Here is a 24,916-nt window from a genome sequence, read left to right as displayed (position 1 = left end):
CAAGGCCTTTGCTGTCTATTTCTGGTATTTTCTATCAACAGTAGTATCTAATTTGTCTTCTCTATTTTGTCTCTTATCATTTTCTCAGCACAGGGAAAACTAAGAACCAAGTAATGAAACCAAAAGCATTACATCCCACTCTCACCAAGTCTTTGAATCTTCTAGCAAGGGAACTAATATGCAGCTTCTCCCTTCCCTCTGAGCCATTAAGGCATAGATTGCAAATTGGTGACTTACAGTTTTTAGCAGATATTATATTGGTGCACCCTTTAAAATTTTTTTTTATTACATGACAATGTTTTTTTAAAAAAAATATGGAGAGTTCACGTTAATGTGAACTTCCTGACTCATCTTAAAATTAAAAAGTACGTATCACTGGCCTGTGTTCCTACATAGCAATATTTGGCTGCAGTCCCCTTTAAAAAGCAGTTTAGAAATCTCAACAATTTAACACAATCCTTACCCCCTTCCCCAATCCCTCTACCTCCATTGTGCAACTTGATCTTTAAGGAATCTCTGAGTTAAAAAGAAAAAAATGTCCAGAGCCCTTTGTTTATGCCATCTCAGTTAGTTCTGGATAAAATCAGGTGAGGTAAGCATTGTAACTCCCATTTTGTAGTTGAACAAAATGAAACTGGCTAAATGAATTTTCCACATAAATTTCCCAAGGCTTCATAATACATGGAAGAGCTAGAATTCATATCCCGTTCTTTATTGGTTATAGTTCTGCTCACCTGGCCTCATACTTGTGACTCCTAGTCCATTCTTAAAGGCAGGTTCTATGCCTTCTTTTAAATAAATAAATAAATTTGTTTATTTATGGCTGCATTGGGTTTTCATTGCTGCATGTGGACTTTTCTCTAGTTGCGGTGAGCAGGGGCTACTCTTCCTTGTGGTGCGCAGGCTTCTCATTGTGGTGGCTTCTCTTGTTGAGGAGCATGGGCTCTAGGCGCACAGGCTTCAGTAGTTGTGGCACACGGGCTCAGTAGTTGTGGCTCATGGGCTCTAGAGTGCAGGCTCAGTAGTTGTGGCACACGGGCTTATTTGCTCTGTGGCGTATGGGATCTTCCCGGACCAGGACTTGAACCCATGTCTCCTGCATTGGCAGGCGGATTCTTAACCACTGTGCCACCAGGGAAGCCCAGGTTCTATGTCTTACTCTTACCCCATACACATTTGCCTGTAAACATAGTGGGCATTCCATAAATGTTTGTTGATTTCAATTGGATTTTGGGGGGCAGAATTGAAATATTTGACAATTAATTGGATGTTAGCCACAAGAAAAAGGAAGCTGTCAAAGGGGAGCATGGGAATTTGAGGTTGGGACTGGAAGGGTAATGATACTATTTGGAGAAATAAAATAAAACAGGGTGAAGAGCAAATTTGAGAGAGAAAATGACTAGTGTATTTTGAGTAATTTCTGTGTGTCAGGCATTGTGCTTATGTCTTTACATGCATTACTTTATTTAGACATAGTAACAAGCCTTTGCTGAAGGAACTACTCATATCTGCATATTACAGGGGAGAAAACAGGCTTGGAGAATTTAAGTAATTTACCCATGGTCTCATAGCTAGTAAGTGGTAGAGTTAGGATTTCAAATCAGGATTCTGTGACATCAGAATTCATTTTGGGGCACATATTAGATTTAAGGCACTAGCAGGAAGGCTTTGTGGCAATGCCTAGCATATAGTTGGAAATATAGGAACTGTGCTCAGGAGATGTTTCAGGGCAAAATTATTAATCTGAAAGTAATCTACAGAGAGTTGATTGTCATGGAGATGAGTTGGTTCACATTTACCCAGAGAGGGAGTAAGGAGATAAGAAATCAAAAGCCAGAAAATAGAGGAACATCTGTGTACTGAGTGAGAAGAAGAGCTAAGATCTTTTTTACCTTTGGAGAATAAAAATAATTTTGTGTGTACTGTTTGCTAAGAATAATTCTTATTAGGCAAGTTCAGTTTCATGTTGTTTAAACACTAGCTAGCCATACATATTTAATTTGGTTTAAGATGAGGAAAATATCCATTGTTCCAATTTTGTAATAAAATTACAAAATTTTTTAACTTTGTTAGGTATACTTGTTAGAGTTAATATTATAAAAGAAATAGTGAATTTTAAAAATTGACATATAATTGACATATAACATGTAAATTTACAGGTATAATATATTGATTTGTTACATTTATATATTGTAATATGATTACCATTGTAGTGCTAATTAGCACCTCTATCACATCACATAATTATCATTTCTTTTTAGTAGTTGGAATAATTGAGATTTAGTCTCTTAGCAAGCTTGATGATTATAATACAGTATTGTTTTCTGTATTTCCTCTCCTCTCCCCTTCCCTTCCCTTCCCTTCCCTTTTCCTTCCTAAGCCAGTGCTCTTGTAGAATGTCTCACTTTCTATATATCTTACTGTTGATACTTCCTCATGTGTCATTTACCTTGTTCTTTTTGTTCCTGTGTTCCTGTAAAATGATAATTAAGTCTAGAGATTTGATTAGATTTAGACTGGACATTTTTGTCAAGTTCATAGGTGAGTTTTTATTTTATTTATTTATTTTTTTTTCATAGGTGAGTTTTTAAACAGAAATTTTTCTCAAAGGGAGGAATGAGAGACGATTTTTAGGGTGTAGAGTGTTGTGGAGGGAAAGGTGCGGCCAGAAAGGAGGGAGTGACAGAATAGTCCCAGGTACTGGAAACAAAGAGGTTTTTAGTTTTCATGAAGCCATTCCTATCTGTTGATCATTCATTAGTGGACACATTGCCCTCAAAGTATTCAGTTTGATTGGCTACTGAAATTCTGACTTTTAAAATTTAATTAAATATCTCTTTATTCTGTCCTAAATAAAACAAAATTTAAAACTTTGAATGGTTTCTGGATTGGTTTTGTTTTGTTTTTCTTTATAGGATCAGCTCTAAACACAGCTTCCGTTGTCATAAGTCAGAAGAGCAGGTAGCTTATGCAGTGACCTCCTAATTCCTTATTAAAATATTCAGTTTTATGACATCTCAAAAAGGCTCATTTTATCTTTTTTGTAACTAGTTGAAAATATACCACTATCAGTTGTTTTCTAAATGGTTTTCTTTTCTTTAGATGGCAGCCATTATTTTTATATGCATGTCTTATCTGACTAGTATTCTTTTAAGTGTTCTACACAGGCTCTATAATTGTTGTAACTAGCCTAAATCTGTAATAGATCAGATAAGCCAAGATGTATATCTAAAGTATTTTTAAAATTTTTATAGCCTTATACAAGCACAGACTTTAGGCAAACCTGAAGTAGGAAAAATGACATCAGAATAATCCCACTGATCATTGATAATTAAGGCTTTTGATCTGTGCAGTTCAGAGAACTACAAGAACATTATCTCATAATTCTCAAATGTTCTCTGAAGTAGGAAGGCAATTACTATTACCCTAATTTACAGATGTAGTTTGTGGTCTTTAACAGGTTAGAGAGCTATTCCATGTGGAGCTAAAGGCAAAAGTAGGGATGAATTGTAAAAACTGTTTCTTAATCTTTCTAGACCACTCTGAGTCCACAATTGTTCTTTTCAGAGGTATAAAGATTATTATAATGTAGTTTGAAATTTTTTCTAGTTCAAAAAATAAAAGGCTGAAATGAAAATTTTAATCTGGTCTGTTTAGTGCATTTCATCCTCAACCAAACATTGCTGGGATGCTTAATAAATAGTTAAGGATGGTCCCTCTTATCAAAAATATTTAAGACATTACAAAGAACAATGGACACACTATCATTTATTATTTATCACCTAAATGTTTTCAGTGTGAATAACATTTTGTTCTCAAATGTTCTCCAGGGCTAGATAGTATATCTAGCATCCAAAACCTATTTGGGGTGATTATTAATATTAACTTTTGAATAAAGAAATTTCTACATATGAATGTGTGTTATTCTTACTTTCAACATGTTTCTGTCACTTATTTCCTTTTTCAGTTAATGGCATCACCATACTACTTACATACCAGGCTGGAAGTATTAGTGATCTTCATTACTTTTCTCTCCCTTACCTCCAGTCCATTTGGTTACCTAGTCCTGTATGTCCTGTAGTTTTTTGTGTACCCATCTATCCATTTATTCCCATGGGCACTGTCTGAGATCAGGCCCTCTTCACCTGATCTCTAATGTTTTGCATCTCTAGTCTTTCACACTGCTTCCTGAAATATACGCCTGACCATTTCACTCCTCTTGAATGGCTTTCATTCCTAATGGAATTAGGCATTAAGTCCTAATGCCTTACTGTGAAATCTCATCATGGCTGTATCACATCCTGACTCTTCTTCCATCAGACTAGACTTTAAAACTTTATACAGAAACTCTGCACTATTTTTGTACTTTTGCTTTTCCCTCTACTTTGAAATAGCCCTGTTTCTTCCTGTAGAAATCCTAATACACATGCCATTTTCTTCATGAATCTCTTTAATTCTTCCAGTCAGACTTAATATCCCTCTTGTATATACATTCATAACACCTGGGCTAAACCTTTTTCTTTTACATCCTTGACATTTTATTTTGAATTGTAGTTCATTGTGTATATACATTTCTTTCGCACGATCATGACTTGTCAGTGGAGACTGTATATAGAACACAGTCACACCTTAATAACTTTGCATGTAATAGTCTTAGCTTTCAACTTTTACTGGAATTTTATAATTCATTGAGCAAGTCAGTTTCATAAATAGATTCATCTTCCTACTACAACTAAAAAAATGACTAGAAAGAATAATTTTGTTTCATAGGTGGTAAAAACTCAGGAAAAAGTTGCTATCTTTGGATGTATTTCCTGAAATCAGCAATGTAGATAGACATGGATTCTTCTATTGTCCATAGTAAACTATTCTAAACATTTAAAATTTTAAAGTATGTGTTCTACCTGTATTCTTTCCTATGAAACTGTTGTAGGACATTAATAAAGGCTGACAGAATTCAAAACTTCCCTTAGTTTGTTCCATTCTTCTAGCCTTCCCACCGACTGGTCTTTATAATTTAGAAGTGCCTGCTCTGTGTCAGGCACAATTCTAGGTGCTAGAGATACAACTGTAAACAAACATAGTTTGTTTTCTAATTTCAGGAAACAGTCATGTAAAGAAAGCAAATATATACAGTATAGCAGATTAAGAATTATACAAAATACTAAAAAATACAGAAAATCTATTTCTATATGATTGTCAAGAGTGTGGGCTAAATTGCTTGCTTTGAGTTTAAATATCTATTTAAATCCTTGCTTTTCTATCACATTCCTTGCCTATGCTAATTTTATTTAGGGTTTGTACTGAATATTTTAGGTTCCAAATTACATAGTAATATATAAATATTAAACCTAAATAGAACTTATTAAACTTAGGTATAATTTTTGAAGTAAATGTTACTCATGCTAAATAATATATAAGTTCTTAGAAGATCATACAAATCAACTTTTTAAAATTTTAATAATTTTTCAGCATTAGGGAATTATATTTAAATGCTAATTTAAAAAACTTTAGAAAATGAACCATCATTTTTCACTTGTGTGAAACTAAGTTTTTTTTACATATATGGTAGTTTACTTAAATCAGGGTACACACATACACAAGCATCATATTTAGTCAAATGAACAATTTGTTTCCATCGGGTACCAGTTAATCTTACATGTTTGCTAATCTTAAATGACTGTCACATCCACTTGGCTTTAAAAGTTCTCTGTGCTCTCCCTAGGGTAGCTTATTTTCTGCTCTTCCCAAGCTATAGCAAAAAATGTCTATCATTGCCTGTGCTACCCTGCCAACTGACCTAAGAGAAACTCCTTTCCCTATAGTCCTTGCTATGTGAGTAGTAAACCATGCCAGCTTTTTGTCCCTACCCACTGATCCCCAGTTAATTAGATCAGAGGGAACCCTGAACAATGATTGCCCATCCATAGGCTAAACAGGTATTTGTGACATGGTTTGGTGTAATAGGCTCTGCTCAAGCAGAGACTGTGGTTTTGGGTTGAGATAGATTCTTTTCAGGATTTTCAACTTATTGATGTAGAGAAGCTGCCAGATGGTGATGAGCATTGTAGCTGAGAGGTCACATAGAGCTTGCATTAGAGTAGTAATTATGTGTATCATGTGTATATTGCAGAATTGGTTTTCTGGGAAGAAGAGACTAGAACTAAGGTGTTGGGGGGGTTGGGGGGGGTGCACATGTGTCTGTGTGTGAGTTTGCATGTATGTGAGCGAGAATAATAACAGTTCCTGATGGTTTTATAAGCCCTGAAAGGCCCAACCTGGCCTCCTCACTGTCCTATAGACCTACCATGCTCATTCCCAACTCTGTGCATTTGCCTAAGTTAGTCTCCCTATTTTTGGTCTTTCTCCCTACTTCAGGCCACCTTGAATAGTACCACCAGGTTAGTGTTCCTTAAAATCTCCTGATAGTGATATTTAATGGGCCAAAAATCATTAATGGTTTCTGCATTACCTTTGTGATAAAGTTTAAGTTCCTTACTTATGTATATATGATCTTTTTAACTCTGCTTTCTAGGATGTTTTGTCTAAAAGAACAAAGCCCATTTAGTTTGGTATTTTAGTATAACAGGTCATGGTGAAAGTCCATAGCTCTATTCTTTTGGTCATTTGTCTCTCGGAACTTTACTGAGAATATCAGTTGTACTGGGAGCCCCATAGTCATTTGTTGCAGAAGAAAAGAGAAATGGTTCTTGGGTTGAAACATGAGCTGCCAGAGGCGTGTCTCTACATTTTGAATGTAGGTCAATAGTGGTGCATTCAGGGGCTAGTGCCCCTGGTGGAAGAATTTTATGAGTCCAGCCTTCCCTATCCAGCTTCTTGCCAGCTGACAGGCAGTGTGTCTGATGCTTAACCTGACAGTGTTGCCAAACTGTCCAGTAACCCTTTCTTTGAGTTTTAAACTCTAAACGTTTTTATTGATCAGAAAGAAATAGCCCTTTAGAGATCATTTAATTTTTGCTTTGAAAGCCTTGACTACCACAGTGCCAACAGAATTGACTTATAGTGTGGTTGGTTAAACTGGCATTCATTTGGGAATTTTTCAGAACTTCATGTTTTATGGGTCAGCATTCAGCCTTATCCTCTATTTTGAAAAAGATGTGAAGAATAGCAACATATAACTCAGCAAGATACGAAATGCAATGATTTCCCCTCCTTATCATGGCCTTTATCTTTTAAAGGTTATCTAATAAAATCTTAACTCTTTACTCTAGAATTCAAGGTCTTTCACAATTTTTTCCCATCTGCATCCCATTCCTTCTCTAAAGGAATTCTCTTTTTTAGCTAAGCAAGTCTATCCATTCTCCTTCCTCCCCACAACATGCCAGGCATATTTCTCCCTCAATGTCTTTGCACACAACGTTTGCGTAGCCTTAAATATCCTCTCTCCTATCTCTAGCTTGCAAGGCCCAGCATAATATTTACTTCCTCAAATCAAAATAATGTAAATTATATATCAGCATCAATAAATACTTTAAAAATAAATGACTCCTCTTTTCACTGACAGAAGGCATATACACTGTGAATTTATAGTTATCCTAGGTGACTGAGCATTTTGCAAATAAAAATTTCAGGGGTGTCACACAAAAATGAAGTTTCTAGAATTTTTTGAAATAACAGAGATTGGTCAACACCGGGCCCACTTTTCTACAATTAAGAGGTTGGCACTGAGAAATTATTATCCCTTTAAATGATACTTGTATTCACCACTTTAATCCCACCACTCCTTACTCTCTCCCCATATTGCCCCAGCCTGCTTTGGGTCTCTACTTGGCCCTCTGCCCCATAGGCAATTGAATTTAAGATGATGGCTATGGAGATACCCAAGGAAAATGAAAGGATAGTCTTCCAAGAAGAAAGGAGAGATTATCAATGTCTTTGATAGTCTCTGTCTTATTAACAGCTAGGAAGGTCACTTCATATTTACTTCCTACCTCCTAATTGACAATAATCAGCGAAAATAACTCAGAAGGTAAGGATATTTAATCATGGGAAAGTTACCAAGAAATGAAATACCTTTCAGAAAGTAATGTTCTGACCTTAGCTCAGAATAGGGAGTAATCACTAAGAAGGCTGTCTGAGACTTGACATCACTTTTAGGATCCATTTGCTCCAAAGGGTGAGCCCTTTGGGACAACAGAATGGAAGCAAAGCTTTCAAAACAGCTAATATACAGGAGTAGGGATTCATTTTGGCCTTAAATGTAGTTACTGTCCCTTTTCTCATCTGCCTTCCTATAAACATTTTGATTAGGCAATAATAGTTGGTATTTGTCCAATGTTTTAAATAAGCTCTTTTATTATGTTGCCTCATTTAAATTTCCTAAAACCCCTACAAAGTGGGATACAATGGATGAAGAAAGTCAGGCTCCAGGAGTTTAACTGAATTACCTAAGTTCACATGAATATTAAGTGGTAGAATTGGAAGTAGATCCTAGATCTTGAGATTTCTGGTCTTGTGCTCTATAATTTTATACTGTCTAGGTCTTCATTATCTTCCTGTGAATGATTTCATCCTGCTTTTGTATGTGTTACCAAAGGACGGGGAAATGACGCTAAGTCCATAGCAAGGAGACAATGATGTAAGAAATGAATTTTAGAACTGAGACAGCCTCTTATAATTTATTCAGTCTTCTTTACCTCCTTGAGTAAACTACCTGGAAAGTGGCTAATGGATTTCTCAGAACGTCAAAAGTCTTTTTTTTTTTTTTTGACCATACTGCGCGGCTCATAGGATCTTAGTTCCCTGACCAGGGATTGAACCCGGGCCCTCATTAGTGAAAGCACAGAGTCCTAACCACTAGACCTCCAGGGAATTCCTGAGTGTCAAAAGTCTTGATCTACATGTCCACTGTAGATCAAAAATATTGATCTACATGATCTAGTGAAATTGCCTTTTAAATTGTTTTAATTTATTGCCTTTTTTTTCTGTTAGAATGTTAGCTCCTCAACGGCAGAGACTCCATCTTGCTTACCACTGAATCCTCAGTGTTTAGAACTATACCTAGCAGATATAAGACAGTCAATAAGTATCTCATGCCTAATTCACTGACTTAGTGTTTTAATGTCTTTACATTGAGAACCTGCTGCCCCCAGTCAAATGTTGGTTGTTTTTCTGAAATCCACTTTTTCATTTAGATCTGACATGGGTGGTCAGCCCTGTGAAGGAGTGTGGACATTGACCTAGAGCAGCTTGGAGTTGAAACAATTATGTTTATGTGATAAAATCTCTGAGTCACATGGCAAATAGGTTTATCTTTGTATAACTTCTCTCTCAATGCTGCTTGTATTTGATCCTTTGTAGCCATCAATACTTTCAAGCCCCTTCAGTTCAGAAGTGTCCTGTGTTGTCTCTCTATACCATGAAGTGGGAGAGGTTGGGAAGCATTGCTTTATTGGATTACAAGCAGAGTCTAAGATTCTGGACTTCAGCAAGAGGTCTTCTACATGGTAAGAGTTTTGTGATAATGCAGGCAAGGGAAATACACAGACATGTTTGTAACAGAGCATCAGCAAGTCTGCTATTTCCAAGAACAGAAAGCACAAAAATCCAGATTCTGAAAGGTTAAGAAGGGCTTACTGTTTAGTCCTGAGACTTTGCCAGTTTCTTCATGGTTGAGCCTAGCCTTTTCTAATTCCTAATATTTGAATCCGTTGGGTGGTCTTGTTTAATAAAGACTTCTATTAAGAAGGGAAGAGAGGGCAAATAATGTGTCTGATCCTTGCAGGGAGAAAAAAAGTGAGTTGCAAGAGCACAGAGCTCTCAGGATGTTAAGTAACACTGTAAAAACATGCAGGAGTTGATTTACTGTTTGGGGCTTGTCATAGCCTGAAGCAGTTGGTGCTGTTTCCCAATTTGAGCTCTTTTTTGTTTCACCAGGACAATGTTAGGTCCCAGGAGTCTTTCACGTGACTGTCACTATTAAGAGCCAAGTGCCTGTTCTGAAGAAAACAGAGCTGTAGTTAAAGTGTTCAGAACTCCTTTTGAAGTGTCAGGGGACAGGATGTGTGTAACAGGGTAGGAAGAGAGACTAACATTTATTGAGAGTCTGTTTCACACAAGACAGTGCTGGGTACTTGCATATGTGCTATCTTATTTAATCTTTATAACAGTCCTATAAGATAAATACTTTTATTTGGAAAATCAAAATTAAAAAAAAAATTTTCCATTTTCTAGATTTGGAAACCAAAACTTAAGAAAATTAGATAACTTTCCCAATGTTACACAGCTTTTAATAGTGGAGCCATATCTAAATCTAAATTGTCAACTCTCAAACCAATGATATTTTTCCCCTTCATAATATTGCATGTGTAATGATGGAGAAGTCTCATTTCTTGATCTTCCTATAGAGAGAGAGGGAAACAGTATAAAATAGCGGAGTTTACATGCATTAACATACTCCTTTCTAACCTTAACTTTCAAAATGTTTTAAATATACTGAACTTTTAAACATAATACTGAGTAAGATCTTAATGGGTGATGCAGTGGAGTGGCTGAGAAGTACTTTTCTCCCTAAATTTAAAGATGTTTGCAAAAGTATATATTACTTTCTGGAAATTTCCAATTATGAGCCATTATGTCCTAAAGAACAGAGGTTAATAGTGACCTTCAGGGTATAGCATCATCATTGTCATATGTTTAAGCTTAACCTCCGGTTGAGAATTCCCATTTCTAAAACAGTTCATTTTAATCTAAGTATTTCTTGAAGGCACACTCAGACTTAGGACCTCTGTCCTATAGATGACAGAATTACTGGAAGTTCTGTCTTAATGTTCATACTGTATATTTTTACTCTTCACTGATGAAAATAAAGACTTCGCATTAAAATTTTCTTTTGAGACTTCCCTGGCAGTCCATCGGTTAGACTTCACTCTTCCACTGCACAGGCTGTGGATTTGATCCCTGGTCGAGGAGGTAAGATCCCACATGCCATGCGGTACTGTCAAAAGAAAATAAATAAATAAAATAAAATTTTCTTTTATCTTTTCAGACTACAAATGTAAACCCTCATTTCGGCACAGTGATGAGAACCTAATTTTCCGTTTGCTTTGCTAGAGGTCCCTCCTCACAGGTTGAAATGTGGTACACAGAAATTTACTTGTTTGTTTCATTTTATTTTTCTTCCCTCTAGGGATCATTTGACTTTCATTTGAAGTTCTAATTGACAGAGGGGGGAAAACAGAAAAATGATTAAATACTTGAGATAGTAACATAGAAAAATACCAATTAAATTCAATTCCAAATCTCAAAAGTGGATTTGTATTTCTGTACTTTGAAGAATTGGTTCAGCCACTATAATCCTTTTTGTTGTTGTTTTGTTTTAATCTCTGACATAGAGTGATTTAACATAAATAGAATAATTTTATTGGTGTCTTCTAAGAGAAGGTGGGGAGAATGAGATTATCATACTAAAACAATATATTGGAAATACTCTGCTCACAAGCTCCCTTGCCCTCTTGCTATGGGCAAGGGAATTACGGAAATGAAGTAAGAATGGCATCTTAACTGTGGGCTTCCTGATTGTTCAGTGTTATTGTTGAAGATTAAAATTTGACTATAGGGCTTCCCTGGTGGCGCAGTGGTTGAGAATCCGCCTGCCGATGCAGGGGACACGGTTTCGTACCCCGATCTGGGAAGATCCCACATGCCGCGGAGCGGCTGGGCGCAGGAGCCATGGCCACTGAGCCTGTGCGTCTGGAGCCTGTGCTCCGCAACGGGAGAGGCCACAACAGTGAGAGGCCCGTGTACCACAAAAAAAGAAAAAATTTGACTATAAGAAAATTGCTTGATTTGGCTGTTCTCTTTTTTCTTAGAACTGACAGTGATGAGTTGACAGGAAGGGATAGGCTTTGCACCTGAGCTCCTGACCCTGCTTTTAGTCACGGTATTCATTAGCACTCCCCTAAACAAGTTCACATTCTTGGCAGCTCTAACCTGGAGTCAATAGAGATGCTGCTTAATCAACCAATATTATTTTAATGTTGCTGGGGTATGAGATATTGTGGTAAAATCAGAGAACGTAAGATACAGTTTACCCCACTCCATCTGTGTTAAGTTGCCTTGGATGCATTATCTCATTAATTCTTCACAGCAACCCTATCCGTTAAATCTGTTAAAAATCATCATTTTACAGATTAGGAGTTTAAAACTTAGCCAGCCACACAGCTAGAAAGTAGTGAAGTTTTAATTTAGGTTTGGATTTAGGCTTGTATGACTTCAGAACCCATGTTCACTAATCACAGGGGGTAGGAACTAGGGAATAGATAGGCATTTGCACGTACATAGAATCTCATTATGAGGAAACATCAGACAAACCCAAATTAACATTCCATAAAATAACTAACATATTCTTCAAAAATGTCAAGATCAAGAAACACAAGACAGGTTGACTGAGAAACTATTCTAGATTAAAGGAGACTAAAGATGCATGACATCTAAATGCAATCAATGTGTGATTGTGGGTTTGATTTGGAAGCAGGAAAAAAACACTTCATAAAGGACATTACTGGGGTGTTTGATAAAATTTGAATGTAGACTGGGTTAGATAGTAGTGTTTATCAATATTATATAACCATGACTATATACGAAAATGTCTTGTCTTTAGGAAATATACACTAAAATTTTTAGGATAAAAGGGCATGACATTCCCTACTTACTCTCACGTGGTTGTGAGAGAGAGAGAATGACAAAGCAAATGTGGCAAAGTATAAATAATTGAATAAATGGTGAATCTGGGGAAAGAGTATAGGAGAGTCATTCTTTTGTCATTTTTGGTATACTTGAAATGATGTAATGAAAAATTTTAAATGCCTTATATTCTATAAATGTGGCTAAAATTCTTCAAAAACCTTCAAAGCACAACTGGGGCCAGGAGATGAGGACCATATTCTATTCACGCTTCCTCCATTGGCAAAGAACTTGCCAAACCAAGTTGAGGAGGTAAACATAGACTGTTATTTTGAAGAGGAAACATAAGTCATACTGTCAAGATGTTTTTCTTATATCTCCTTTGGGGACATACCTCTCTTTTCTTCAAAATAGTTCATTGTTTTCGCTGATATTTTTGTCCCATTTCTTTGGCCCCTCTTAGATAGTTCATATTTCTGACTTACTGACATAATCTTGGATAGAGTGCTAAGTATGTTCTTTTTTTTTTTTTTTTTTTTTTTTTTTTTTGCGGTATGCGGGCCTCTCACTGTTGTGGCCTCTCCCGTTGCGGAGCACAGGCTCTGGACGCGCAGGCCTAGCGGCCATGGCTCACGGGCTTAGTTGCTCCGCGGCATGTGGGATCTTCCCAGACCAGGGCACGAACCCGTGTCTCCTGCATCGGCAGGCGGATTCTCAACCACTGCGCCACCAGGGAAGCCCTAAGTATGTTCTTTTTAACAAAAGAATGAACTACAAAGTAGAGTAAGCACTATTTTTACTAATTATTTATGTTTGTTTATTTTTAACAGCATATATGCCACCTACATTCTCTCAGTTTTAGGTGGTTTTCAGTCAAGGTTTGATTACATATGAGTGAACTATGCTGTTTCAGGCATTATCAAGGGCACTCTTTTCCTTCAGTCCACCCAGTCCTGTTTACCCTTGCCTTGGCCAGAGAACAGATGTGGGCCAAATATGAAGGATGTTAAAGGTTTAAACACATAATTTAATATATTTTCCTCTTTTTCCCAATACTTTTCCATTCTCTTTCCTTTTTTAAAAAATTGAGATATGACATATAACATTATATCAGTTTCAGACGTACAACATAATGATTTGTTATTTTTATATATTGCAAAATGATCATATTTATCTTTTTGTATTCCGAAAGTGCTTTTATATGCTGATGTGAGTTTTTTCAAGATGAATAATTTGGTGTTCCTGGGTTAGATAACAAGGCAGAACTGGGAATTCCTTCTGATTATAGATGGAAAGAACCCCAGGGGTAAGCAGGTATTTTGGTTCTACTGACTGTGATCTGGGAGAAGCAGTCTCAGTCAAGGAGGTCCACATGTTAGTCAATAGAACAACAAAAACAAATGTCACCTCCCACTTCTGGTGATGGGCACAAATAACTATATATACTGTTGAATCCTCCTTCCCTCCCCCTGCTGCCACACACACACAGAAAGAGAGAGGGACTAAAAGGCTATCTTGCTTCAGAATACGAACTCAGTCTCTTTAAAATATGTCTCTGCATAGTAACTTTGGGTTATCGTACTATCAACACTCAGCTTTCCTTTGAGTCTGTTAAAGTTAACTTAATCATAGACTAACTTTCACATGTGGGTACTTAGTGACTATAAATAATGGTGTTTATGTTATTATATATGAATGTGAGTCAGGATTGTGAAATGGTAAGTGCTTGGACTCTGAAGCCAGACAGACCTGGGTTTAAAACTGGCTCTGCCACTTATTACCTGTGTGGCCTTAAACAAGTTGCTCATCTTTCCTTATCTGTAAAATGGGATAAAATTCTCTTCACCAATGTGAAATAATACATGTAAAGCACTTAGTGTGATGCCTGGCATTTTTATATCTTTGATAAATGTTAGCCATTGTTAGTTATCATTGCTATTAATATTATTATCATTAGTATAATATCAGTATACGCTTACATTTGCTAATGTCTTCAGATTTATCACATTTTTTCCATAATCTCTCCTACTCCTGCCTTCCAGGCTGACTTCTTTTTAATTGAGGCATTTCATTTTTTAGGCGTTTCAGTTTCCCCCAGGGTTCAGAGATGATCCTTGTATCCCCCTCAATCTCTTCTATTCCCTCCACTACTTCCAAAGCCTGCTGAATAAATGGTGACAAAGTAAGAAATTCTCTATGTTCGCCAGTTAGGACCTGACTACCTGTTCTGTCTTTTACAAAGGGCTGAACTTTTAATCCTAGTTTCTAGAACTGTGGGCAATATTAAGCAAATGAGGCCTTACTTTCTTTTCCTCCATAAGTTGGATCAGAAGTATATCAAAACCCATAAAATCCATTCCATTATCTGATGAAGTCTTCCTGCTGAATATAGCCAAAAATATGATTTTGGGTCAGATGGACAAGGTCTGTCACTTCTACAGTTGTTCAAAGTATCTTACTTCTGGCTTGGTCTCTACTTAGTTACAGGGTCGTTCTAAGGATCAGATGAGGTAGGTCATGCATGTGAAAGGGCTTTCTAAACTGTAAAACACCATGTTAATATGAGGGATGATTATTGTGTTTGAACAAAGGCACCAGCAACCTAAGTGATGCCAGAATTCAACCCTAGACAATAAAGATGCAATCTCCTCTCTTTCTGCCACCTCCAGAAGTTTGCAGTAAACTATTTGAGCTAGAGAGGCTAGTGACTAACTTCATGCAGTGACTACAAATCCTTTCTTCTTCCCTCATCCCCATATTCTCTTACAGAATGTTACGCCAGATTCTGAGTCAGTCTTCAGAGCTGGACTTTGGGATACAGCGTGGCAAGCAAGGTACTTAATAGGATCTGGGAGTGAGGATTAGGAAAGATTTCTTTTGTGCCATTTTCCAACCCCCTTCCTGGCAGCCCCTATTGATTAAATGACATTTCAAAGTTGAGTTCAGTAAGGATGAGGACAGATATGGCTTCTGCCAAACTGGGCTGGCAGATCTGAGCAGTCAGCAGATAGCTTTTGTGTGTGTGTGTGTTTCTTTTTTCTGGACTATTAGAAATTCTCTGCTGTACGATATGAACAGCAAGCCTAGACTCGTGTGAGATCATCATCATCATCATCATAACCGCACTTAGGGGATGCCTGATAACACAGTACACTCCAAGCACTGGGGATTATTATGGACTGAATTGTGTCCCCCACAAATTCAAATGTTAAAATGAAGGTTCCAACCTCCAGTGCCTCAGAGTGTTACTGTATTTGGAGTTAGTTGGAAATCCGACAAAATTAATCCCCATTCTCCACAACATTGGCAAAAAAAAAAAAAAAAAAAAAAATTCATCCAAAACTTCTTCACCCTAAGTCAGCGTTTTCTGAATTCAAAATTCCTCTTATCCTTAGTCATATCAGTCTTTGCCCTCCTTACATAAAGAAGGGCCAAGGGACATGCTGCTTTATAACTATGCCTATTTCTGCTTAATTGTGCTATCATGAATGACTTAAAAGAAACCACATTGAGAAAGCTGGGAATAGATAGATGGTGTTATTGGCAGAGCAATGGCATTGGCCTCTAACTAGACGTCCTCTAGTTGTCCTCTAGTTGTCTTCTTCCCCTGCCGAGGATTTTGTCATTCATTGCCACACTCTTTTTATTGGACGTATTAAGGTATTTCCCCCATCTTAATCTCTAGGTTATCAAGAACCCCTTAGAAAGCAAGTGCCATTGCATACTTTGTTCCTGCCTAACTAATGGTAGCCTAAATGAGCTACTCTGGATGAGGTGGCGGTTTATGTTTGTTTCTGTTTTTTAATCTTCTCTGTTCCTTTCATGTAAATATATTTTAGTTTGTTTGTCAAAGTTGTTTGCAAATGAGTTTTCTCTGGAATGTACCTCATCAGGAATGATGAAGGTCCCCAATGTGGACTTCAAACTAAAATTAGCAACACTCTTTCTCATGTGCTAAAGAGTTTTGTCATTTGGTTTCTCTAAAATTTAAGTGGAATTTCTCCTTCCTTCAGCGTGATTTGCCTTTTCACCTGTCTAGCAGTTGTTGCTCTGGTTCTTTGTCCATTGTCACATGGAAACTAGTTCTACTTAGCCAGAATTCTGTATTATTTCCTAAAGATCAAACCAGAGCACCTAAAACTAGTTTATTACCCAAATATTTTTCAGCCACAGTTTTTCAAAATACAGAAAATCTTAACAGCTAAATATTAAATCCTGCTGAAAATGAAAAGTTGTAAAATGAAGTAGAGCACAATATTTTGTAGAAATCAGCCAGTGATCTAATTGTATTGAGCTTTTAGTGTTTATATAACTTGGCTCCATTTTATTTTCCTTTTTGGATATTTCTAAAATACTAAATGCATAAGTCTTGATGCTTATGTAAATCAGTTACAAAATTGGGTATTTCTAATTAGTTCCCATTCTACACTGTTAAATCTACACTAATCAGGTTTCAAAGTGTCCATATTGAGGGTCAGATGTAGGTGTTAGTGGGCAATGGATTGAATCAAAGAGCTGGGAATTCTGGGCTTCATGTAAGTGGGGCTAGTCTCTGGGTTTCTTTTGGTTTGAGTGGTAAAATGAAGATTGATGGTACCTTTACCTTTCACTATACACTGAAGAGGAGCAGATATGTGTCAGCCAGGTTTGAAATCTTTGGGGGAAGAAGGATAGTGATAGTCTTGGTTTAGCAGTACAGAATTTGGCCAATGAAAGAACCACTCATTCTTGCAAGGTCAAAACTATTTTCTCCCTTTCAGAAACAAGTCAGGTTGCCTGGGCCAAAATACATTTTCCTTTTGACCACACATTGGCAGAACAGGCATGTCCAGTTTACTTATAGGTCATAGCTCTAGATTTTTTCCAGCTAAGAAATATTCAACCAAAAGAATCTCAGGGTCCTGTTCTTGGCCTATTCCCACTTCCTCTATTCTTAGAAATTCAAACAGCTTTGAGTGGACAGTGTTCTTGGGATCTCATTGCCTTGTTGGGTCATAGGCCTTGAGCCTGCAGATGAAAATGAAAGCACCCCAGCAGAAGGATGTGTGTGTGTTTGTGTAAATTCACCCTTTGGATTTCATTGAGATTATCTTGCTAATGCCCCTTTATAAGGTTCACTAGGTTTTCCTGGTGCCTAGTGACCGTGGTGATCAGGTGATTAGAAAGGCACAGAGAGTATGGATCTGGGATCTGACTAGCTTAAGATACTTCATCTATGGATCTATGCATCTGATATGGGTTATGTGATAAGAGAAGGATTTGCCTTTGGTACTTTCCTACTTTTATGTTTTGTGCCCTACCTATTCATCCCACTTCCCTCTGTCTCTCTTAATAGTGGGTACCCTATATTTTAGGGCAGGCTACTTGGGTTCATCCTTTCTGGAGGAAAATAAATCTCCTGATTTAAGTTGTAGAAAGCTGTTAATGACTTTTCTGTATTACCTCTCCTGGGAGTATTTCTGTTTTAAAGACATCATCTAGGCTGAGAATAGTAGTCCTCATTACTAAAGGAAGGGAAATATTTGGGATAAGAAGACCTTTCTGGCTTAAATTGCTACCATATGGGTATGATTTTCAAAAGTAGTTATGTGAAGTTAAAGTTCCTCTAATTTCCTTTTCTATAAAACTTTTTGCAGAGCTGCTGTGATTTAGTCATACTAACCAGTTTAAATTTCACTTCCTTTTCCCATCTTGTAGATATACTTAAAAGATGGACCAAAAAGGAGGAGGAAGTCAAGCAGCAGAGACCCAGATAATAGGTTTCTGAATAATGAAGATCTGATGTTATTTTATTTAAAAATTTTGCCACTTTATATAAAACCTGTGTGTGCCACTTGGAAAGTTGAAGTTAGGTGCCTTAGATTTGTTTAGCAGTAACTTATATCTGTGGTAGATCTGAAACTCCCTGGATACCTAATGTCTGTTTTCTCTAGTTAACTGATTAAAAATTCATGTTTTCTCTTAAAGTTTATCTTTTTTTTTTTTAAACAAAGACTTTTTTAAAAAATTCATTTTATTTACTTATTTATGGCTGTGTTGGGTCTTCGTTTCTGGGCGAGGGCTTTCTCTAGTTGTGGCAAGTGGGGTCCACTCTTCATCGCGGTGCGCAGGCCTCTCACTATCCTGGCCTCTCTTGTTGCGGAGCACAGGCTCCAGACGCGCAGGCTCAGTAATTGTGGCTCACGGGCCCAGTTGCCCTGCGGCATGTGGGATCTTCCCAGACCAGGGCTCGAACCCATGTCCCCTGCATTGGCAGGCAGATTCTCAACCACTGCGCCACCAGGGAAGCCCCAAAGTTTATCTTTTAATGTAATAAGAATTTGTGAGAGTGGGGACTTTTTAATTTTTTTAAGCACTTTAAACTCCTATTGTCAAGTTGTCCTCACAAAGGTGTTTTGAAATGCCTAAATGACATCACCAGAAAACTCAGTAATTGTTATCCAGTGATGGTTAATGCTTTTATACTACACTGGTAATACTCTCTCTTCTTCTAGGAGATTTCAGGAATATGGATAAATACTTCCTCTAGAAGCTGCTGCAGCTCTGAAAGTACCATGTCTTAGTCCCACTTATGGTCTTAGCACATTATGGACATCTGTTGAGTTTTGGGGTGAATCATTTTAATTTAGTTGCTTGGTCATTAAGTTTCAGTCATAGCTTCCAAAAGAATCTCATTTTAGTATTTTCTGATCTTCAGGAGCATAATTTGCTTTGTGATTTACAGTATAATTTTTTTCCCTTTTGGAAAATTGCTTTATCATGCTTTTTACACAGTAGATGTAGGACTTGTCAGCTATTATATTTGAAATGAGGATTTCCTCAGGATTAAAAATGGCCTGAGTAAGGACCATTGGTTGTAATTATGTATTGCTAAAAATGTTTGTTGAAAGATTAAAAAACACTATAAATCACAAGTTTTCTTTAGGAAAGTATTGTTTTAAGCTACAGCATAAGCTATCCATTGCTTTAGATATAGGGTATAAGAACAGGTTGTAGAGATGAGGCCATGTATCTGGTATCAAGACCCTTGGTGCAAATTCTTTATGAAATGTCATCTCGCACAGTTGTTGTTACTATTATTCTTTTTCTTCTTTTTTAATATCAAAATGCTGTTATAATTTTAATATCAAATAATAATAGAAAAAATTACTGGTTCTGGTTCATACTGTCATATTTATCACTTAGAGGGCAGCCTTTCTGCCAACTTAGGCATGATAAAAATTCTTTCTGTGCTCATCTTTGGAGTTTGTATTTGGTGATTATGTACTTTCACAGTCTGAAGAAACTTATGTTTATACTGAAGTAGTGATTGAGGCCAGAAGTAAAGTAGGAAATGAAGAAATGATACCCTTACATAGAAAATACTGGAAATGGCAGAGGAGAAGGAGTTGGGGGTAAGAGAATAAATATCCTGACCTCTCTCTTCTCTTGTCAGAACCTAACTGTAAGCCAGAGAACAAAGGAATTACACAATCTTATAGGACCTGGAACAAGGCAGAGAAAGGTGGAGAATGGTTATGAAAAGACAAGTGGAGAATAAACAGCACAGTTTTCAGGGAACTATAAAATCTTAATTTTGGATAAGTGGTCCCTTATGAAGTAACTTGGAGGATTCTTTGCCACAGAGAAGCTATTCTGAGGTCTCCTGAAGGAGTTAGGGAGCAGTATTGGTATAATTCTGAGAAAGCTGCAGAAAGTATGGGATTGAGTGGCGAACACAGATTTACTTATGAAGCTGTTTTAAACTTTTCTTGTGGGCAATGTTCAAAGCCTTTGGGTATCTTATTTATTATGTCATTGATCTTCAGGACACTATTGCCAATTTTGACCTTTGCCATATGTTCTCTTTCTCTCTCCAGAAGACACAAAGTGGCAGAGCTGCAGCTCAGAGGGTTAATTTAAGTTTAGGAAAGGACAGCCCAGAGGGATAGGCTTCATGGCTAAAAGTTTGTGCTCAGCCAAGAGTCCCTTTGTGTCAATAAATGAAGCCAGAAGAAAAATTGGAATAGCCTTATGAAAGCTGGTCACCTGTATGTGGCCTTCTGAATCAGTATTGGTTAGCAGGATCCTAAGGCATCCTTTCCCACTCTCATCCTCCATCCCCCAACTTTAGAATTTTTTTTTTTTTTTACGCGGGCCTCTCACTGTTGTGGCCCCTCCCGTTGCAGAGCGCAGGCTCCGGACGCACAGGCCCAGCGGCCATGGCCCACAGGCCTAGCCGCTCCGCGGCATGTGGGATCCTCCCAGACCGGGGCACGAACCCGTGTCACCCGCATTGACAGGCAGACTCTCAACCACCGCGCCACCAGGGAAGCCCTAGAATTTCTAAGAGACCACAACATGTTAGAATTTGCCAAAGTTGTATTCTAATGCTAAATATGACCAATAATTTGGGAATAAAGCTTTGTGGAAACTTTGCATGGGAAATAATGCAGAAGATAGGCTATAAGATTTCTATTTTTTCTTATGTTCAGTTTATTCTAAATGGTTCTATTTAGGTATTTATTAAGTCATAGTCCTTTTTATTTTCTATTTTTAGCATTTTGTCACTGTAGTATTGTTTTGCCAAAGAATTGGTCAGGGTATGCTTCTGGACCTAGATAAGGAAGTCATTTAAATGGACAGTACACACAGAGAGGTTATTTAATAGTATGTAGATGGAGAAACCAAACATTTGCTTAATAACAGCCTTCAATTTTTATATAAAATAATAATCAATTATACTCTCTGACCCTGTTGGGAAACGAGTTTAAGCTAAAACATTAAAGATTTAGGTTTGACAAGTAAGAGTTTCCTGAAGAATGTCAGAGTGGTTACCTGGGAAAGGAATTCCTTAGGAACATGTAAGATGTCCTTCTCTAGAAGTCATTAAAAGCTAGCTTGGTTTTTTTGTTGTTAGTTTGGAGAGGGTGGCCTCTCAAAGATCTCTTCTTAGGATTTTATTAATTTTTAGCTTTTGTATTTGGAAAGAATATTTGAATATTTGACCTTTGCTTTCTTTTCTAATTTGGAATAGTTACTTAAACCCTTGAATTTAGTACACTGCCATACTCACTGTGATCACAAAGTACATATACTTAATAATGATGCACCTGCTTATTCACCTGCTAACCATTTTCTGGCTCTATCCCATGATGTATCTACATTCTGCTAAGAAGCAGGTTCTAACTCTTGACTCAGATATTTAAATACAGGAATTTAGTCTTATCATCGCTCAGTATGACCAGATCAAGGTGGATGACTTTGAGAAAAAAATCAAGTGCTTCAGATTGCTCTTGTACTTTCTGTGTCTGGCTTGAAAAGCATCACCTGCATTTCTAAAGATATTTTCAAGTGTTTTAGATGTATTTTCTGTAGGGCACCCCAGCCAAATGCAAAATTTGAACAAAGCTCCATGTTTTAAGCCCCAGTTTAAAGGCCCCTGAATTCCTGATAAAATATTTTGATGACGTAACTAGATGAAGCTAGACCTTGATAATACAGTTTCAGGTAAACTGTTTCTTCAAGAGTCATGTATGGTTACATGTGTCTTTCTAAGACTGTTAGTGTGCATTGTTTTCCAGGGGAGAGAGTAGAAGGTTGGGAGTGTGTGAAAAATATTTGTTTAACTTTGGACTCTGTTTAGCCTGCTTTTTCTCTCTAGTATTCCATTCCCCTTAAAAGTAAACCAAGCTTCATTAATACTTAGAGGTCCAATCAAAGATAATTTGAATACTGAAACTTATAACAAATTAATGACCTTCATTCAAAAAAGATCCTGGCTATTTATTAAAAACTTTGCTCAGGTTTTCCTATCTCTATGCACATTGTCCTTGATAGGCTCTTCCCATATAAATGGAAAATGAGGTGATTTATGATTGTAACTGACTTTATCTCACTGAGGTGAAACATGGATTACATCATCTTTTCTGCCAGTTTCCTAAATATATATGTTAGACTCTGGTAATTATTAGTTTTTAGACCATTGTTCCAAAAGCCAAATATTTTTAAATGTTTTAAAGTCAGGCTAAAGAGCTCAATAAAACTGAATGAAGAATAAGAAGCTTTCAAATCTGAGACCTGTTCTTAATTTAGCCAAGTGAAGTACCTAATTTGCCATACATTTGCTTTTATTTCCAAAAGGAGATAACCCTGCCTGTAGCTCAAACACAGGAGCATCTTTCTTTTTTTTAAATTGGTTTTTGCTTTCGACTAAATGAAAACCTGGCAGTTTCTAAGCTCACATATGAGACTATACCCCTTTCTTATTTATATACATGTTTGAGGAAAAAGTTCCTTGTAGCCAGGGAAAGCTGCCTTTCCTCCCTTTGAAAGACTCTCATTTGAGAGGCCCCTTCTTCCCCCTCTGTACTTGTTTCTCCTGGGTGATGTTCAGTGCCATCAGTATAGACACAGCACAGCAGCTCACCAACAGCAAAGGTACTTTTACAAAATCAGATCCTGAAGGTTCTTCTAGCTGATGACAGAGTGACTCCCTCCCTCTGAAGAGGCTTATTGGTCTTCCTTTGCCTGCCACTTTGAATGGGGGTGGGAAATGCCATGTATTTAGAAAGGAAAATATAGAGAAAAGAACATTGATCTGGTGGCTGTGCCATCAACAAACAGGAATAATAGGCATGTCATTTAACATGCCTGGGGCCTCAATTTCATAACCTGAAAAACAAGGTAGTTGGGTTATATGGTCTCTAAGAATTCATACTGCTCTAAAATTACATGGTTATTGTTCTTTGGGATCTTGAATATGGTCACTCTTAAAATGCTATACTTTTCCCTTGTCTCTCAAAACAGTGTGGACCTAGCATTTGTCCAGTGTACATGAAATTTCTGTCACCACATTTCAAAGGCCTTTTTCTTTGATTTCTACCTAATTTGAGGTTGATTGATCCTAACAGTTATTGAGAGGAACGTGTTTGAGGGAAATCTTGGGAGAGTTGGCTTGTAGCAAGTGGAAAGGCCTCAGAAATGTTTAAGGCTGTTTCAAGATCTGGTTATCTTTCAGTTATCTGGTTGATGTTTCCCAAGCAACTTGTTCACAGCTTGTCACAATTTCTAGTATAACCACTAAATCCAAGGAAGCCCAATTCCCAGGCAAACACAGAGCCAGTCTAAATCCTCCTTCCACTGTTTTTTTTACAGGGTGCTATGGAGACAGCATGGACTTTGGAGTCAGCCAGAGCTGGGAGTTCACAATCTGACTCTGCCTTTTTCTGATTTTGTGATACAGGTTAACCTCCCTGTGTCTCAGAGTCATCATCTATAAAACAGCAATACTTAAGTACTTACCTTAAAAATTATTATGGGATTAAATATGATGACAGACTAGAAGAGCTTCTCATGTGCCTCTTAAAGAGAACACCAGACATTTGTATACCTCTTTAGCATTTATGAAACACCTCAGAGAAGTAGTTTCGTTTAGGACGTTGTGTGGATAAAATATCATTTAGGTATTGAGGCCTGAGTCAGGCTTGCTGGGTAGGGGCCCTGGGCTTTGGAGCTAGGTCACACCAGATCCAGAGCCTTGGCCATCTTGAGGGTCTTGTCTAAAATATCCTTTTATATTTTCCAGGAATCTGAATTTCTGTGTTTGGAGTTTGATGAGGTCAAGGTCACCCAAGTCCTGAAGAAGCTCTCAGAGGTAGAAGAAAGTATCAGCACACTGATGCAGCCAGCCTAGCTGAAGATGGAGCTGTTGAAGCAAAGGTGTTCATGATCCCTCCCCAGGGACCTGCTTTTTTTAAAAAAAAATCTTATTCCCCCAATAGTATTAAATCCCCAAGTTCAAATCTTGCCTGCCTCAGCTTGCTGTGATTTCTTTCTCTCTTCCTTTCATTTACTCTTATAGTTGATCTACTGCAGACGTTCTTATACTTCAGCATACAGAGGCACTCATAAAAGCATTTTTTTTAAAAAAAGGCCTTAAGGACCCTATCCACAGAGACTTGGATTCAGTAGGACCGGGGTGGGGTCAGCTTTAGAAACCCTTGCTGTGGTGGCTTATTCCTGGGTAGGATTATAGGAATTTATACATGATAAATCATGCAAGAATTAGAAAAGGGGGAGAAAACATTTTACTCATGCAAATACAAGGCTGACCAAATATGGCCTGAGCTGAGGCCTAGAGGAGCCTGCCTAACCTAGAAGAGGTTTACTGACCTTAGTAAGACATGAGATGCTTCTGGAACTGATTGAGCATTGTATTAGTTCTGCCTAAATCTGGGGGGAGGGGGGGTCTGGTTTGATCTGAGCTACTGAGAAACTTGGGCTTTTTTGG

General features: G+C 37.4%; 1 protein-coding gene across 4 annotated transcripts in view; it reads left to right on the top strand.

The window, feature by feature from the left end:
• The window catches only part of COMMD1 (copper metabolism domain containing 1), a 154,705-nt gene extending 130,273 nt beyond the window's left edge, over positions 1 to 24,432 (top strand). For 2 of the 4 annotated variants that reach the window (XM_067007542.1, XM_067007540.1), the window contains exons 3-4: positions 9,322 to 9,467; positions 24,212 to 24,432. In XM_067007542.1, the coding sequence (XP_066863643.1) occupies positions 9,322 to 9,467; positions 24,212 to 24,266 (201 nt within the window). In that variant the 3' untranslated portion in view covers positions 24,267 to 24,432. Of the gene's footprint in view, positions 1 to 9,321; positions 9,468 to 15,414; positions 15,480 to 24,211 lie in introns of all 4 variants that reach the window. The other 2 variants (XM_067007541.1, XM_059079282.2) reach the window with 2 other exon arrangements.
• Positions 24,433 to 24,916: the final 484 nt, after the last annotated feature.

Source organism: Kogia breviceps, chromosome 11 (assembly GCF_026419965.1).
Source record: "Kogia breviceps isolate mKogBre1 chromosome 11, mKogBre1 haplotype 1, whole genome shotgun sequence".
Classification (NCBI taxonomy): domain Eukaryota; kingdom Metazoa; phylum Chordata; class Mammalia; order Artiodactyla; family Physeteridae; genus Kogia; species Kogia breviceps.
Note: the sequence above shows the minus strand (reverse complement) of the source record. Positions and strands in the feature narration are given on the sequence as shown.